This window comes from Podarcis pityusensis (assembly GCF_964106645.2).
Source record: "Podarcis pityusensis genome assembly, chromosome: 6".
Classification (NCBI taxonomy): Eukaryota; Metazoa; Chordata; class Lepidosauria; order Squamata; family Lacertidae; genus Podarcis; species Podarcis pityusensis.
In genome coordinates this window covers 61,795,885-61,812,917 of record NC_138030.1, presented here as the reverse complement: position 1 = coordinate 61,812,917, position 17,033 = coordinate 61,795,885, and the positions used below count along the sequence as shown (strand labels likewise).

The 17,033-nt window shown below is 41.2% G+C and overlaps 1 protein-coding gene across 4 annotated transcripts in view; it reads right to left on the bottom strand.

The window, feature by feature from the left end:
- Window positions 1-9,746: 9,746 nt before the first annotated feature.
- UBE2U (ubiquitin conjugating enzyme E2 U) overlaps window positions 9,747-17,033 on the bottom strand; it is a 33,106-nt gene continuing 25,819 nt past the window's right edge. For 2 of the 4 annotated variants that reach the window (XM_081011856.1, XM_081011853.1), the window contains exon 11: window positions 15,756-15,902. In XM_081011856.1, coding sequence (XP_080867982.1) covers window positions 15,775-15,902 — 128 coding nt within the window. In that variant the 3' untranslated portion in view covers window positions 15,756-15,774. Of the gene's footprint in view, window positions 14,876-15,755; window positions 15,903-17,033 lie in introns of those variants that run through there. The other 2 variants (XM_081011855.1, XM_081011854.1) reach the window with 2 other exon arrangements.

Genomic DNA, 17,033 nt, shown 5'->3' with positions numbered 1-17,033 from the left:
CAATAGAGGCAGTTAAAATTTTTTTTTTTAAGGCTCTTAGTCTTAGTAAACTAATTGCAACATGAATGCAGAGGACATGAAGATGTGCACCCCCTCTGCTGGCCTCCTCTTGATATGCACATTAACAACTTTTTTAAAAAAATAAAAATAAAGGATGCAAAAAGATGCAAAGGAGAACAAAGGCTCTTTTTCAGAGTGCATGATGAGCAACGAATCAGGATGTGGTAATGAGACATCCTATTAAACTCAGATGGAACTTTGTCTTTTGAAAATAAAATAGTACAATACTGGCATATAAATGTGGTTTTTCTCAAAGACAAAAGGTGGGTGGTGTAAGTACGAGTACAAAATGAAAGAGCCATTCATCTGTGACCCACAACAGTCTACCTACGATCAAGTAATTGAGTATCTCCACTCCATTTATGTTTTAATGGGGGTGGGGAAGGTACGTCACAACCATCTGTTTAGGGCCATTGTGTGAAGATGCATTACGGGAGAAGATTGCACAAGGCAGCAGAGTTTACTGCCAAGACAATGTGTGATTATTCGAGAATATGTCAATGCTCTAACGCGAAAAAGGATCTGTTCCAAAAACCAGCCAGAGATCAGCAGAGAGGAAGCGTGGATATGTCTCAGACTATGAAATATCAGGCCACCCAGCATTTGAAACTCAAAATACTGTCCCAAGTGAATGTGATTTCTACAAGCGGTCTTCTTTAGGCAGGCAAATTCATGTTAAAAGTAAATTCACAAGGTTCTATCCAGCTATGTCATACCAGAGTGGACCCAGTGGAAATCAGTGAACTTAAGTGAGTCAAGTGAGAGAGAGGACCCCAAAACCCCACTTTTTTTTAGGGTGAGATCTTGGCCTGAAATCACACGAGAGCAAGGCGCCCAAAATGGCCGCCATGCTCTTGTGGGGGAAAACAGGATGTCCCAGTTGACAGGTATGAAAATTATCCATATCTCAACCATCCTTTGAAACAGGAAGATGTTAATCATCCACCAGAGGATCATTCATGAGCAGATAAAAAGAGCATCCTGCAGAAAGGAAGGACAGAGCACTGATGTAGCCTCTCTCCTGAGATTATTTATTACATTTATATCCCATCTTTCCTCCAAGGATCACAAGGTATACACTCCCCATGTTTAGTCTCACAAACTCAATAAAGAAGCATATTTAAGCAAGCAAGCAAGCATATATTTGAAAGCATTCAAATATGACTACTAGAACACAGAAAAACATTTTGAGAGTATACATGCCATGACTAATGACTGATAAATTCCAGCCTCCCTGAGCCACTTCAGGTTCAGGTTGCCAGGGGTCTGCCATGCTGTGACTAAGGTAATTAAACCACAGAGCCTAGGACTCGCCAATCAGAAGGTTGGCGGTTCGAATCCCCGCGATGGGGTGAGCTCCCATTGCTCAGTTCCTGCTCCTGCCAACCTAGCAGTTCGAAAGCACGTCAAAGTGCAAGTAGATAAATAGGTACCGCTCTGACAGGAAGGTAAACGGCGTTTCCGTGCGCTGCTCTGGTTCGCCAGAAGTGGCTTAGTCATGCTGGCCACATGACACGGAAGCTGTACACTGGCTCCCTCAGCCAATAAAGCGAGATGAGCACCGCAACCCCAGAGTCTGTCATGACTGGATCTAATGGTCAGGGGGTCCCTTTACCTTTACTTTTACTAAAAAAACAAAAACAAAAATCCAACCCCAATGTTGTAAAGGCTTTTTGCAGCACAATATTCCCAGAGTTGTCTTCACTGTCCAGAAGATGATTTTGCTTTTCACACACTAAAGCAAGCTTCCTCAACCTCGGCCCTCCAGATGTTTTGAGACTACAATTCCCATCATCCCTGACCACTGGTTCTGCTAGCTAGGGATCATGGGAGTTGTAGGCCCAAAACATCTGGAGGGCCGAGGTTGAGGAAGCCTGCACTAAAGCATCATTATCTCGTTTACTGCATTTTACCATGGAAGGAACTGAATTAATAATAATGATAATAATAGAAGAGAGAGGAATAAGGACTGTGCCTTAGCCCTCCACAAGTGAAAAAAGAGGTATAGTTCTCTACTCAGCTATGTGCAGGGGTAAATAATACAGTGTGCTACTGAGGCTGTGAGGAGCCCAAGGAAAATCATATTGGGTGGAGTGGTTATATATTTATACCCAAATAGTTTAACTGCAGCAGAGCAAGTGTGGAACACCAATTATATCACCAGCCCTGAAGGAAGTTGTGACAAAGATGAAACAGTTCACTAGTAGAGCACGTGCCTTGCATGCAAATGGTTCCAAGTTCAATCCTTGGCATCTCCAGGTAGGTCTACGAGAGACTCTCGTAACTAAAACACGCACAGAGAGATCTTGGATAGCTACAGTCAGTCAGTGTAGAAATACTGATCTAAAACGACCACTGATCTGATTTGATGTAAGGCAGCTTCCTATGTTCTATCCAGCAGACAGTGGGTGAATGATTACATTCATGCTGGGCCTTATCTGCAGTGAGATTAGCCACATGCCCCCAACTCCTGGTTGCCAGGTTCCCTCTGTGTTTCTGAATTTCCCCTTCACAGAATTGGCCCTGTTAGATAATCTGTTGGGGCTGCTCCATTGGCTCCAGAGACTCGGCCACCCAGAACTCCAGAAGGAGAGAGGAGGGCCCACCAACACAAAAAAGAAATCCTTCTTTAATTAGTGCAGCCTGGGCTGTTGCTTCTGGCAAGTCCTGCCAATATGGCTGCCAACCAACCAGAAAAAAACAACAACAATTGGACTGGCTGGATTCTTTTGCTTTCCAGTCAGCTGGCAGAAAAGCAAAGGGTGGCTGTTTCCTCCCCTGTTTTGCCCCACTCTTCCTTATCCTTTCGTCCTTATTCTTAAAGCTCCATACCTAGTAGAATAAAGCTGGATTACACACACACACCTGGGAGAGTAAGGTATAGTGAACTCTATTGGACTTATTTCGGGGTAGATATGCACAGGTTTACACTGTAAGATTTTGTGCTGGCCACTGCCTCTGAATCCACTAGAAGCCACTCTTTATTTTATTGTAGAATAGCAACGGGGAATCTGCGGCCCTGCAGATGTAGGACTCCCAGCTCCTGCCAGTCACAGCCAGCATAGCCAATGGTCAGGGATGTATCTCTGGATACAAGGTGACATTCAAATGCTTTTAATCAACGCCTTGGGTGCAACTTGAGCCTGCCAAAACCTGCTCAGGCTACATTCCAGGTCTTTTCTTGGGCCAGCTCTTGATCTGTTCCAGGATCTGTCCAGGTACCAGTGGTGTTGTTGTTGCTATTTTAATTAAAGCAAAATACAAGCGTTGGCCATCCTACTTGCCAAGTAGGAAGGAAAATGAGGACCAAACTGTGTTTGGAATTATGGGAAGAAGAAGGAAGAACCCTCCTTTCTTTTTTAACCTTGGTGCAATCTAGGTCACCTCCAGACTCTCAGTATTCTGTGGGATGGATTCAAGCACATGCCAGAAATTTTGGCTTGCCCAATTAAAGTGGATTAAAGCTCTCTCTTGCCCTGATGTAACAAATCCACTTAAAAACAACACCAAGTAACTTTTTGAAATTGGGATATTGTCAGGGAAATGGACTGAAAAGTATGGAATGGATGATCGATCAATGGGAAGGTCTATAACTATGTAAGCAAATCAGGATGCATTCAGAATGAATATTCCGAACAAATGCTCAATAAAACCAGACACTTGAGATGTGTCTTTTTAGGACCCATCCTATTTTCTTTAATGACTGTGTTCTTTCTTATTTTGAGTTTTTTTAATTTTATAAATATTGTTTAATAGATTGTTGTAACCTGCCCCCAGACCTTAAGGTAAAGGGTTGGTAAACAACAACAACAAGAAGAAGTCTATCATAAGGTTTGTGCAAGTGAATCAGGATGAATGCCTAATGAACAGGTTGTCTGGAGTCCCAATTTTTTATTCTTCTCTCAAGAACCTTCCCTTCCATGACAAAGCGTATGTGAGGTAGAAGCTAAAAGTAAGGCAAGAAGCTAGGAAGGCAGAGGGCTGATTTCTCCTCAAATACAAAGCTGTGGCTATGGGAGAAGCAAAGTCCTCTTGGGGTGTTAAGGCTGTGAACCCCTCCACTGTAGGCCCAGGTTGTATATCTCTGTGAATAAACCATACATCATAAAGACACCACTGTCTCTGCTGTGGTAACTGAACCCTGAGTAAGTGCCTGGAACCCCTGGAATCTCATACCACCCAGAGATTGCTTACAGTATGCTTACACAAATAAGAAATGACTCACAAGTTTCATGATGAGGATGGCAACTGAGGAAATGTTAGGCTACATTGGGCACATCTGCTTGTTAAGAAACCATGGGCAATATTCTCAGCCACATCCTTATGCTGTTCTCTGACCAAGGCATTAAACACTTCCAGTTTAATCAGGCAGGATGTAACAAGAGAGAGAGAGAGATTCATCAGCTATGATAGATTAAGATGGAATTAATTAGCTCTTTTTCAAAGTATATCTTCATCAATAGCAGTGCCACACATGTCAACCATGACTATATACGTGGGATGCAATGAGGGATGCCGAGAAGCTTATAGTTACCGTACTTTGCATTAAATCAGATGGCAGCTCTAAATGTGCCTTTACCTCATTCTCAGACCTGACACAGCCTCCTCTTTCTAGTCTACTTCAGCACTTGTAGAGTGGGAAGGGACCAAAATGGAAGGGACATTAGTCCAACCCCCTGCAACGGACTATGTGCTATATAAATTCTCAGTCATAGTATAGTTATGACATTTTGGAATTAATGGTCCTATGTGGGAATAAGAGTCCTCTCTGGATCATAAAGTGTATTCCTTCCCTTCAAAATGCGATAAACTGGTGCATGCTGCACCTGAGGGCTCTTCTGCTGAATGGGGTCCTGTATGTCTGCCCCAAAGCCCTGCCCTCACAGCGCCACTGCTCCTCAGTGCCAGATATCCCTAGCCTCCGAGTAGTCTTCATGAATCTTCCTGCAACTGTGAGAAAGGAGAAAGGGGTTATAGGGGCACCTCCCTGACCTGCATGTCAGCTAGGGTCATGGTTTCCTGGGGCACATTTCCTCCCTCCCATAACCTTGCCTCCCTACTCATTTCCCTCATCTGTTAATCTGACCTCTTGGTGATAAACAAATAGTAGTAGGATTTTAGCCAGCTACTCACTCTTCTCTTTCAGGCACCTCTTGCATTTTGAAGCACCGGTAAAAGCAATATAGGAACCAGCACACCGGCTGAAGATAGGATATGACCCCATGATGCAACAACACTACTGTTGTTGTTTTTTCACAATACAAAAAAGTGGAGGGACCACAAGAACTAGAGAAAACAGGGGAAAACATTCTGAAGTGGGGAGCATGATTCTGAAATCTATTTTGCTGAGCACGTGCAAGTAAGAGGTCTGGTGATTCTGCATCCTTGTACTTCAAGCTGTGGAAGGATGGGATTACATTTTGTGCACAGTCTTTAATAATTATCCAACATTAAATCTCATTTGAGTCAATTTCCAGTGCTACAAGGGCGCTTTAGGCACTTTGTGCTTTTAGGAGGATTTGTTTCTATTTAGCATCAATCATTTGCTGGTATCCATTATTTTCTATCTTTGCAAAAGTGGAAATGAGTTCCACATGGATGTTCATTGCGGAACTGGTGCTGTGCATTCACCCAAGTTTTTCATTCTGTTCATCAGATGTTACCATTATCAAAATACCAGCCACCACCTTTCACTTCAACTACTAGAAAATCACCCTGTGGCTAGGGTGTAAGTTCAGGTTTAGCTATTACTTTTAAAAAATCTTTTTGAACATTATGAGGATTTTTATTTTATTTTTAAAAAACCAACCTCATGCAATTCTATTTTTTTGGTTTTTAAATTATTGTAAATCCTCTTGAAGCCCTTAGGATAGGGTGGAGAAAGAACTAATAATAATAATAATGATGATGAGAGAGAGAGAGAGACTTGCAACATCCTGTATATTGTTATGGTTAAAATATGCAAAGGATTTCACAATTTATTCTTAAAAAACAATGGTAATAAATTCCTCAGCCCTGGCAAAACATTGTTTCTTAACACAAATGGTCTCCGTTATGGTCACATGAAAAGCAGAAAGAATAAGCCGAGTTGTATTTGTTTATGTCTGGGGTGGGGTTCTGTGGCCCTGAATTCAAATCTTGCATTGGCAGCTAAACAAAACATTACCCTTTAAAGAACATTTTGATCTGCTCTGTGGAACCAGATTTAATATCCATGATGCTTTATGGAGCTACTTTGTCCTGGAATATGAAAACATTATACAGAACGAGGGATGTCTGACAATATTATTCAGCACTATTTAGGATTACCCCTGGGGCCTAGCCTCACTCCCCCAATTTATAATAATCATTTAAAAGTGATGCACATTTTCTAGGGATGGATAAAAGCTGCGGCAAATAACCTTGTATGATTTATGCAGAGAAATTGAACTGTGTGCACCACAGTAGGATTATTCCCTTACCTTATCACAGTACTGATAATAGCTGTTAATATATGATAGCCTGTGGAAAGCCACGGGAATGTAGTCATGGAAGAGAAATGTGAGGTGATGCAACTGCAGGACACTTTTTCAGAGTGGAAGTGATGTGATCATTTGCCAGAGCACTTGAGCTGAGCATGGGTGTGGGGCACCCCACTTTATCCTCATAATAATAGCTCTGTGAGGTAGACTAGTCTCAAAGACTGGACCAAGTTCAGCCAGTGAACTTCATGGCCAGCCAGGTCTTCCCAGCCAAAGTCCAACATGCAAAGTCCTTTTTTGCCAGTTTACCATTTTATGACTGCCAGCTGACCAGAATAAATTGGATATTATGCTAAATCAAAACATCTGAAGGGCACCAGATTGGAGAAGGTTGGACCACAAATTCCTTCAGCAAACCAGCAGGGATATTGGAATTGTAGCCCAGAACATGAGATTGGGGATGACACAAATGTGCAACTTATATATTCATCTCCTACCCCCTCACATACACACACAAACACATGATCAATGCAGCTGTTTGCATTTTTTGAAAGGCTATGAACTCTCCTGGAGGTGTTCATCCTGAAGATGTTCCTGCACTTCAAAATCTACTACTGCACCTCTAGCTAAACAGGTTTACATGTTTACTGCCACAATCTCTAAAAGGGAGGTGTACATCAGTCAGTACCTGGACCCACTTCATGACAATTAAAGTGTCCACAGCAGAGCTGTGTGTCTCCCTTCCACAGGGCACATGTAGAGTCAAGTGGCTCTGTCTGGACTGAGAGGTGAGCCCAGATAAGCTTTCCTTTAAAAAAAAGTTGAGTTCAACCTCACATTTCCTAAGGATGGCTGGTAGTGCCCCCTTTCCATTTCCTGCTGCTGCTTGCTGAAGGCTTGAGCTGTTTATCCTGCAGCCATTGGGACTGCTGCAGACAGCCTTTCTTCTTCTTGTGAAAACTTAATCATTTAATAATAACCCTGGCAGAGTTCAGCAGAGCTCTTCCTTTGCCAGCAGCTCTCTCCTCTTCCACACTCGTTTCCACCCTGCTGTGACACTTCAGACAAAGCAGCTGGCCTTTATTACTTGTTGAATCAAATGTCTGTAAGAAGTGGCACAGAAATGTCTCATTTGCTGGCTTCTCTCTCTCTCTCTCTCTCTCTTTCTCCTCGCCCTATTTTCCTTTAATAGTAGTCCTTATATAAAAAGTCACTTTAGATCATTGTGATGAAAGGTGCTATTAAGTGAAAATGAATCTGAATGGAAAGTATAATGAATGCAAACCTCAACCACCACCCCTCCAAAAAAACCTGGTCCTTTTTCACAGGAGCACATCAGCCAAGGAAGGTGGGTGTATCACTTCCAAGTCAGTCTGAAACCAGGAGCCCAGAGACACATAGTTTTTAAAGCAATGTGTCTGTTAAAACAAGACAGACAGATGCTAAGATGATAGCTGTGGAATTTAGCTGAAGGTTTCACCAGCAGCAAGAGAGTATGAGGTCCATTAGAAGTCAGTTATTGACTTATGACATGTACCTTGGTCAATGTGTGCCCTTTTTCATCATGCCTACCATGCAGTTAGGGTGGCCACTTATGTATCCCCATGAATCATTTAAAAAAAGGCAGAAGAGGAAAACATTTGTATCAGATTTGCATATGCTGATTCATACGCAGCGCTGCAAATTCAGAAATAATTACAATAAATTGAAATAAATAAATTCCACAGATCTGGTGACCTGCGTGCTGCCCAAGTGTTAACTGTTAGTGGCCAACTTGCAGACCTATGCTCTCCACTCTTAATGGCTCTTCATCTTTAAACTGGACTTCGACTGGACAGGGGGTTGGACTCGATGGCCCTTGTGGTCTCTTCCAACTCTATGATTCTATGAGTCTATGATTCTATGGACAGCCCTTTAAATATAGCACTCCTCCAAATAAAGGCCTGTCCACTGTATGGTAGGATATGTGGTCAGCCTAAATGTCATGTTTTGCCCTGTTCACACAATCAAATATAGGGGTAGGCATTCTGTAATATACGGATTAAGCAAAGGTGAGGGCGGAGCTTAATCATTCCAATAGACAGCCAAAACATTCTGCTCCTACAAACAGATCTTCAGGGGAGAGTCAGCACCTCTGCAATGTTGTTAAGTTTACAGAGCCCAATAATCCACTTCTGTTCTCACAGAGATCCCCAGTCTGCATCTGCTGGGAGGTGAGAAGATTCCCAAACACACATTATCTGAGCCACTGCTTATTATTCTGAATATTCTGCAACACTTCTGTATCAAAAACTCACTGTGTAACCATTAGTACCTACAGTAACTTATCACCTAAACTTTTCTAAACAAAAGCATTTGTCTGGAAACTTTGCCACAAGACAGGGAACGTTTACTATACCATACAGGAGGAGGGAAAGGTGTTGAAAGCAAACAAACAGTCCGAGAGGGTTTCAAGGCAATTGAAGTCACATCAAATCAAGCCCAGTTTTCACTTTAGCTGCATGCATATTTTGAATGGGGAATCCCACTCACTGCTTTCCCTCCAGATGCATCACCTTCAGGATGTGGGGAACTTGTTTCCTCTTGGTAGAAACTGGCTGGGCATAGCATTGACCGGTCAGAACTGATGGCAACATCTCCAGCCCATTTCTTCCCTCAAGCATTTTGCGGTTGATTCTGCTTTTTAAAGGGGGATGGAGGTACATTCAACTGAGAGAAGCACTTTCAAAACAGTAGGTGAATCCCGAGGAAAGAAGAAACCTGTGACATGTCTATCTATCCCCCTCATAGGGAACACAGCTCAAAGTTGGACTTACCTCTGGAAGGAAATTCTGTTGTCGAGATACTGAGGGGTCTTGTTCACAAACATTGTTTCTCTGAGGAGCGCAGACTTCTGGGTAAAGAGGTGAGCACAGGAGAGAACAGTTTTTCTCTCAGCAAGTTGCTCTCACTCTCGTTAATTACACCTGTGTTACTTAGTCGGCACCAGGGCTTCAAGGCTAAAGAGGGCCGGTATGCTAATTGCTTACACCTGGAGTCACTCTCAGCTCTGGAAAGTTGCAGCCTAGGCATCTTCTGATTGGGTGGGAAGAGTCAGGCTAGTCACTAGGTGCAAGAGTAGAAGTTATCCATATGCCAGTGTGTGAGGCCTCACCTTTTGTCTTTACCTCCTTGACTGGCACCTGAGTTCCATTTTTATGGGGTCATGAATTCAGTGGCAATGTATTAGGCAATAGTAATAATAATAATTTATTATTTATACCCCACCCATCCGGCTGCATTGCCTCAGCCATTCTGGGCAGCTTCCAACAGAAATAATAATAATAATAATAATAATAATAATAATAATAATACATAAACCTTGATAGTAACAATCAGATCCTATATAAAAAGTCACAATAACTTTAAAATAAACAACTTACATCAAACAAAGCAATATCCAAGATTCCACTAGAATCCAACAGTAAACAGCAAAATTAAACAACAACAAATAATAATTGAACAGTTTACACTTACCAATTGCAATAAAGAATCACTAATCTATAATCAACAAAATAACAGCAAATCACAATGCACAAAATACAACAAAACGTACAAAACCATGCAAAAGGATGCACAACTTATCAGGCTAGCTCCTCCTTCATATGTTTTCAAGCATTTCCCCTCTTTTCCCCCTTAGTGCCTTCACAGTCTGCTTCTATTCTGTTTATCTTGCCCTGAATCTAGTTTTGATGACTAGTGAGCCAGCTAAAGGTCAGAGCCCCCTTAGTGCCTGCTACATCGCCCTGCATGTGTGCACTTTCAAACACCCTCTGCATTCCTCAGCACTATCTGACCAAGGTACTTGGGTTTTCTTCAACAAACCTGCCATCATCATTAGTCACATCTTGTCAAGTTGTTATTAATCCTCACAGTATGCCTCTTCTCATCAGGTCATTATTACCATGTCAAAACAGAAACACTCTCATAAATGTAGAGTGGGGGAAGGAAGAGCAGAGTAGGAGGCTCTGCATCTGTCAGATCTCGGAAGGACTTTGCGGTAATCTTAAAAGAGGGTTACTCATATTGTTTCAATGAGCGCTGAGTCAAAATCTGTCCCCCAGTTTCTTGGAAGTTTTCTTCCTCTGTAAAAGAGCTTTCCATTTATCTGCCTCATTCTTGGGGCACTTTAGACTATTGGTTGATATGCGGATTTGAACTTTCCTTATGGTTTTAAGCAGTGCTGTTTTAATGGCATTTTATTGTACATTTTATTTATGGGTGCTTATTTTAATGTTTTGATGAAACTGTTTTATTGTGTATTTTAATTATGTGGGGCCAATACTTTCATAACTGGTTTTTATACTTGTGAGCCTCTTAGAACCATTTCGGCAAGTAAGCAGTATATACAGTGGTACCTCTGGTTACGTACTTAATTCGTTCGGTCCGTTCTTAACCTGAAACTGTTCTTAGCCTGAAGCACCACTTTAGCTAATGAGGCCTCCCGCTGCTGCTGCGCGATTTCTGTTCTCATCCTGAAGCAAAGTTCTTAACCCGAGGTACTATTTCTGGGTTATCGGAGTCTGTAACCTGAAGTGTATGTAACCTGAAGCGTATGTAACCAAGGTACTACTGTACATGGATTGGTTTGTTGAGAAGTCCCTAGTATGTGAGTTTGTTTTTTACATACGCTGTGCAGGGTGCAATCCTGAGCTGAAATAGAGGGAAGCTTTAGCACTGACTATAGTGGGGGGTCAGGACTGCATTTAAAAGGGTGGGGAATGGAGCCACTAAGATTTAACACTAAATGCCTTTTTCTGCGAATAATGTTAACAAGACACGTGTATTTCAGTGTTATTGCAGTTCCCTGTTACAGCACTACTGGGTCATTCCATATCAAGTGATCCAACTTTTTTACCTTATGTCATCCAATTGAGAGACGTCAAAACTAAAAACACCAATCTCTTCAGAACCTCATGGGCTTTAATATGCTACGTCACATGATGGACTTACTTTAAGTTACAAATTTTTAAGTATTTAAGTACAAGTGATTAAAAAAATTAATATGAGTTTAAAAATTCAAAAACTTTTTATTGATTATTTAATATTTCTAAGAGCTACCTGCAATATTTCATCTTGGGATCTCAATGGGATCACATTTTTAAAAAAATATTTTATACGTACATGTCTGCCTTATTGGGTGCTATTTAGGATAAATAGGTCTTCTTGGAGTAAAATATAACAGAATAAACAAGATTTCAAACTATAATATCAGTTACTTCAGGCATTTCTTTAGAAAGTTATTGAATTAAAAAGTATCTGAAAAGCTAGCCAGGCTCTTTAAAAAAACATGTTCCAAAGCAGTGTAAATTGGATCACTTGAAATTGACCTGACTCAAATGTACGTCATTCAGTGATTTCATACAGTCCTGATCACTGTGGTACCTTCGTAGCTATGGGGCGGGGGGCTGGCCAGGATTTTTTGCCCCAGGTGAAGCCTCCCAGCCTATGTGTGTATGTACGCAAATGCACATGTGGGTGCCAGATTGGGTCTTTCACCTGGGTGAAATAAAGCCTGGTTTCACCCCTGGGTACCCTGTTTATTTCCCTTGCAACTTCCAGAGTGTTTCTCCTATTATGTATATGCTTTTAAAAATATTTTATTTAATAAAGACATTAAATAACTTTTCAAATACCAAGTTTAGATGCCATAATTCTTCACAGGATTCAACACTTAACAATATTCTTTAGATGTATTTTTGTTTTTTTAAAAAAACATTTTGAGACGGTCCTTCACTTGTAAATTCCATCATACTGAACAAAACATGCTTTCTCACAAAAAGATGCACTGTATTGTGTTAAAATGATTTTAAAAAACTTTTATAATTAAGAGCAGGAAAACGATGATAACTGGCTTCAAATCAAGCAATTACAAATGGCTTATTTCCTAAGAGGAATAAAAAAACTGTGAATTTCACAGTGATATAGTGCCTTCTAGAGGACATTGAGCTGAAGAACACTACACTGCAATCCAGTTCTCACTGCAAAAGAAGATATAAGCCCATAAGTGATATCAGTGCATTTACACTGGTTTCCTTCATGAAGGGATTTCTTCATATTCTTTATCCATAAATAGTATTGCACCCAACTACACACCAATTTTGGTTTTTTACATGATCATTTTATGGGGCTCTATTCTAAGGTATGGGTGTCTATTCTCCAAGTAGTGGTGAAACTTAAAACCACCATTTCTTTTTAAGCATGAGAAGCAGAATTACGTATGCTTTAGTGTGCCGGGTTTAGGAGGCCAGGCTAAGCTGCCTGCTCCTATAAGTTCACATAGGAGGGAGGGAGGTTGCTCTATGGGTCACAGAAATGTGGTGGTTCAGCTCATGGTCTCCATTTCCTTTAATGTAGTAGCAGCACTGTCAGAGCCAGCTGCTGCAAAGCAGTGAATTTGCGGGCATTTCCCCATTCAAATAGTACCTGCCAATATAGCACCCCTCTTCTACACATACAAAACATTGAAGTCAAAACTCAACAGCGCATCAGTCAATATAACTGATCCAGTGTGAATCGCTTACAGTGTGATTCTGTGCAGATACCTCTTTTTAGGAACAGGCTGTTAAAGTTACGGCATGAAACTTCATCGACTGGAGAGTATGAGAATGCTGAAATTGGCAAAATACCAGCATGCTTCACCATGTTTGTTCGTCCCCATGCTGAGGCCAGTCACAGTATCCAGGAGTGTCAGGTAAGCTCAACTGACTTACTCTTCTCACATTCACATTGCTTGGTTTCATTCGGCAGAGCTGCTACTTGCCTATAATCGGTTGGAGCACTTAAAAAAAAAAACACCACACGCACAAAGAATATGCTCTAAATGGTCCCAGATGTGCATGTGGAGCCCTGCTCAGCTTGACACTTTGTTCCTCCCACGTCCAAATCCTGGCTGTGTCCCCTCTTTAAGCCTCACGATCCCAGAACTCATAAAAAAGGCCTGCAGTAAAATAGTGCCTATAAAAATGCACAGAACGGAAAAGCCTGGTTCTGCTCACAGAGTTAATGATCATTTGCTTAAAGCCTATTTTTGATTAAGAACTCCCGATGTCTCTAGTACTTTGAATTGAGAAATCTGTGATAATACTATCTTTTAAATTTGGAACTATCAGCCCTGTACTTCAAGGTAATTATTGCAGCACAAGATGCACTCAGTAAACAGGCCTTGCATTGGACAAAGCACTTTGATGACCAGAGGCCCTAGCAAGCTGTTATTCTGAAAATATAATGTATTTATAGGGCTGTAGTTTCTGGTAATCCTGGCTGAGATCACAGCCCACCCAAATTAGGCACTGCACAAGCACATGGTGAGAGACAGACTGTGTGTTGCCAAAGGATAGCTGCCCATAGGAAGGGAGCAGCACTGGAAAGCTTTCCACCACCCAAGTCACTGGGTGGGGATGTTATGACCATGTATGTCCAATCACGGCCATTCCTGCTGCGTACAGGAAAGACAAGGGTGGCCAGAACTGCCTGTGAATAACCTGACTTATTTCTCTCTCACTAGAAAGACGATGAGGAAGAAGTGGCTTATGCATATCCCTAGGAACCAGAGGCGAGAAGCGAAATTCAGTGGGCCCCCTAGTGATCAGTGAAGGATGCCTGTCACTCCCAAAGGCATGTTGTATCTTATAATAATAATAATAATTTTATTATTTATACTCCACCCATCTGGTTGGGTTTCCCCAGGCACTCTGGGCAGCTTACAGCACATATAAAAACATAGTAAAACGTCAAACATTAAAAGCTTCCCCATCTTGTGATACATGTCATCCTCTCACCCTTCTGTCTCCTTTCCAGTGCTCATCAAATCACCCTGGGATCTCAGACACTAGCCTTAAGGCACAAGCCACCTGGGCATACCTGATCAAAATGAATGGGAGTGGCTAAGAGCAGTCTAGTGAGCTAGGCAGGCACACCGACTCAGGCTTTAAGGACAGAAAAAGTTGCCTTGGCTGTCATATGGTGGAGAAGTGGGAAAGGATCCCAAGAGTCTGATATCATAGCTGGCTGATGGGTGGCAAATGCAAAGGTTGATATATATTCTGTGTTTGGGGTTTGTGTGGCTGGTAAATGCTGTACCCAAATGTGTTATCCGGGCATCAGATTTTGAGGTGAAAGCAGAAACAGGGCTGTGCCTCAGAGCACATGGGTTATATGAGGACAAGAAACAGACATGGAATAATAAGAAAAATTATATTTTCTAACCAATAGTATGGTCAGGAATAGCTAGTAAGTCATTATTAGATAAGGAAATATGTTGACAAGGGTACAGTGGAAGAAGCATGGATATCCTCAATTATGTTCTTGACCTGCTGAAGAAAAATAGTAGCAATGATGAAATTGTTTCTCACATATAGTGAGCTAATTCTCCTTCATTTATGCTCCCTAATATATATGTTGATTTTTATATGGATGATATAAAAATAATAAGGCTGGACCTATGGCTGACATGATTTTAGACTGCTTTACACCAAAGTTGACTTCAGGTCAGTAAAACCCAACAACTTGATACCAAATATAGGGATTTTGCTGGAGTCACAGGGGCTGGAAGGTATTGTTGGAAGTTTGCCACAAGTGACCAGGTGCTACATGTTTTATCACCTATGGAGCAAAAGATTGCAGAAGATGAAAACTGACTAATGTACTCAAAGCCGGAGGTTCTAGGTTCCTCCAAACTTTTAAGTCTTTGGAACATCCCCCTAGTCAGCATACTCCATTCTAACTAAGCTTAAGTACGTGCAATTGAAACAATCCCATGCTCTTCCCCTTTCTATCTCTGCATTCATTTGCCTCCCCTTTCTCTGTCTTCACTTCATCAAGCATCCTGCACATCCCAGGTATTAAAATAAATCACAACAACAACAGCACCACATTGGTGCTAAAGTGTGCTTACTTCATTTGTAGTCTTTATCTATGATGAAACACTTAAAAAAAAACCAACCAAGGCTTATGTGACCCACCATCAATCTCTGCTCATCAATTTGTCAGTATTCACAGCCTCATAATACAGAACTTTGGGGGCTGTAATTCAGGCAGAGGACCCTTGACTATGAGAACATGCCACCCACTTATTAAACTGCACAGTTAATATGCAGATGATCTCCCTCGTATTAAACTGTACAGGGTAGGGGGGTCTGGTTAATGGCTGGACATTTGATCCTATTGCAACAACAATATTGCTCTCAACCTTGATTACATTAGTGATCGTAGTTTAATCCAATTTCATGTGCTCAAGACTTGCAGACCACATTACTAGATCTTCCGCTTCCTTCTCCCATTGCTCCTCATCCTGGCTCCTGTTCTTAGACTCTCTTCCAGAAGTACTCTGGGATCCAGATGCTTTCATAGTAGGAATTATGCAAAAGGAAACAAGAGAATAAATGATTTTTTTGGTGTGTAAAACTGTAAGTAAATTGGAGCACAACATTTGTGGTTTTTTAAAATTTTTAAAAGTGGTATACTATATTAACATATGTGCTAGATAATTTTGCTTATATTTCAAAGAACTCAAATGGTGTTTTAGTATATTAGGAGTAGGGTAGTTACTTTGAAGTGACTTTTTATGATCATTTTGAGAAATAATATGCATATAATTATTTGTGTCTGGGAATATGGCTTAAGATTAACCTTTGATTTGGGTTAATATTTATTGTTTTAGGTATAAAATTTGTTTTGTTTATGCAAAAGTCCATCAGGTAGAGTGTATGCTCAAAATGTTTACATGTTGGGTTTTACAGAAAAAGTTAACACATTTTATAGAAATCTGCCCACCATGCAGATAGAACAAAAGAGGAAACCAGATATCTTTATGCTACAGAAGATATGATTAAAGGAGAGTACAATAACATTTTCCATATGTTGAAAATGTACTCACAGGGAAGATTGAGGTTCACCTTTGCCACTCATGCAAGGACAAGAGGCAGCGTGGCAACAATGATTTAAGCCGCATATTATGGAAAGAATTCTGTCTTGCATTTCTGGGCCATAGACCTGATTGCCTAGGGAGAATGTGAAATCATCCTCTGGAGGTGTTACAGGGAAGACTGATAAGCATTTGTCAGGGATGGATCATTAAGTTTTGGGAAATATCTTCAATCTGGCAGATCAATCTTCTCTGTGATGGCGTACTGTTCCAAGCCAGGCTATGAGCCCTCCAAGCATTAAGCCACCACCTGGAAGGTCTTCATTTGAGGTTCCTGGTGCAATCCAGAAAGGAATTGGAATGGCATTCTCCATGTTTGTGCAGCAGTAGTTTGGTGCAAAATAGGAGGATTTTGTCCTAGCCCTAATAGGACCTCCCCCCCAAATGCTCTTCACAAAGAAGGAAGTGTGTAACACCCATACACCTTTTCATTCATCTAAATGACATGATCTTCAACAGTGAAAAGAGATGGCTATATTTTTATACAGTATATTATAAAATCAGTTTAGCTCTAAGTTCACAAGCAACAGTCCCAATTACTTCAGGGA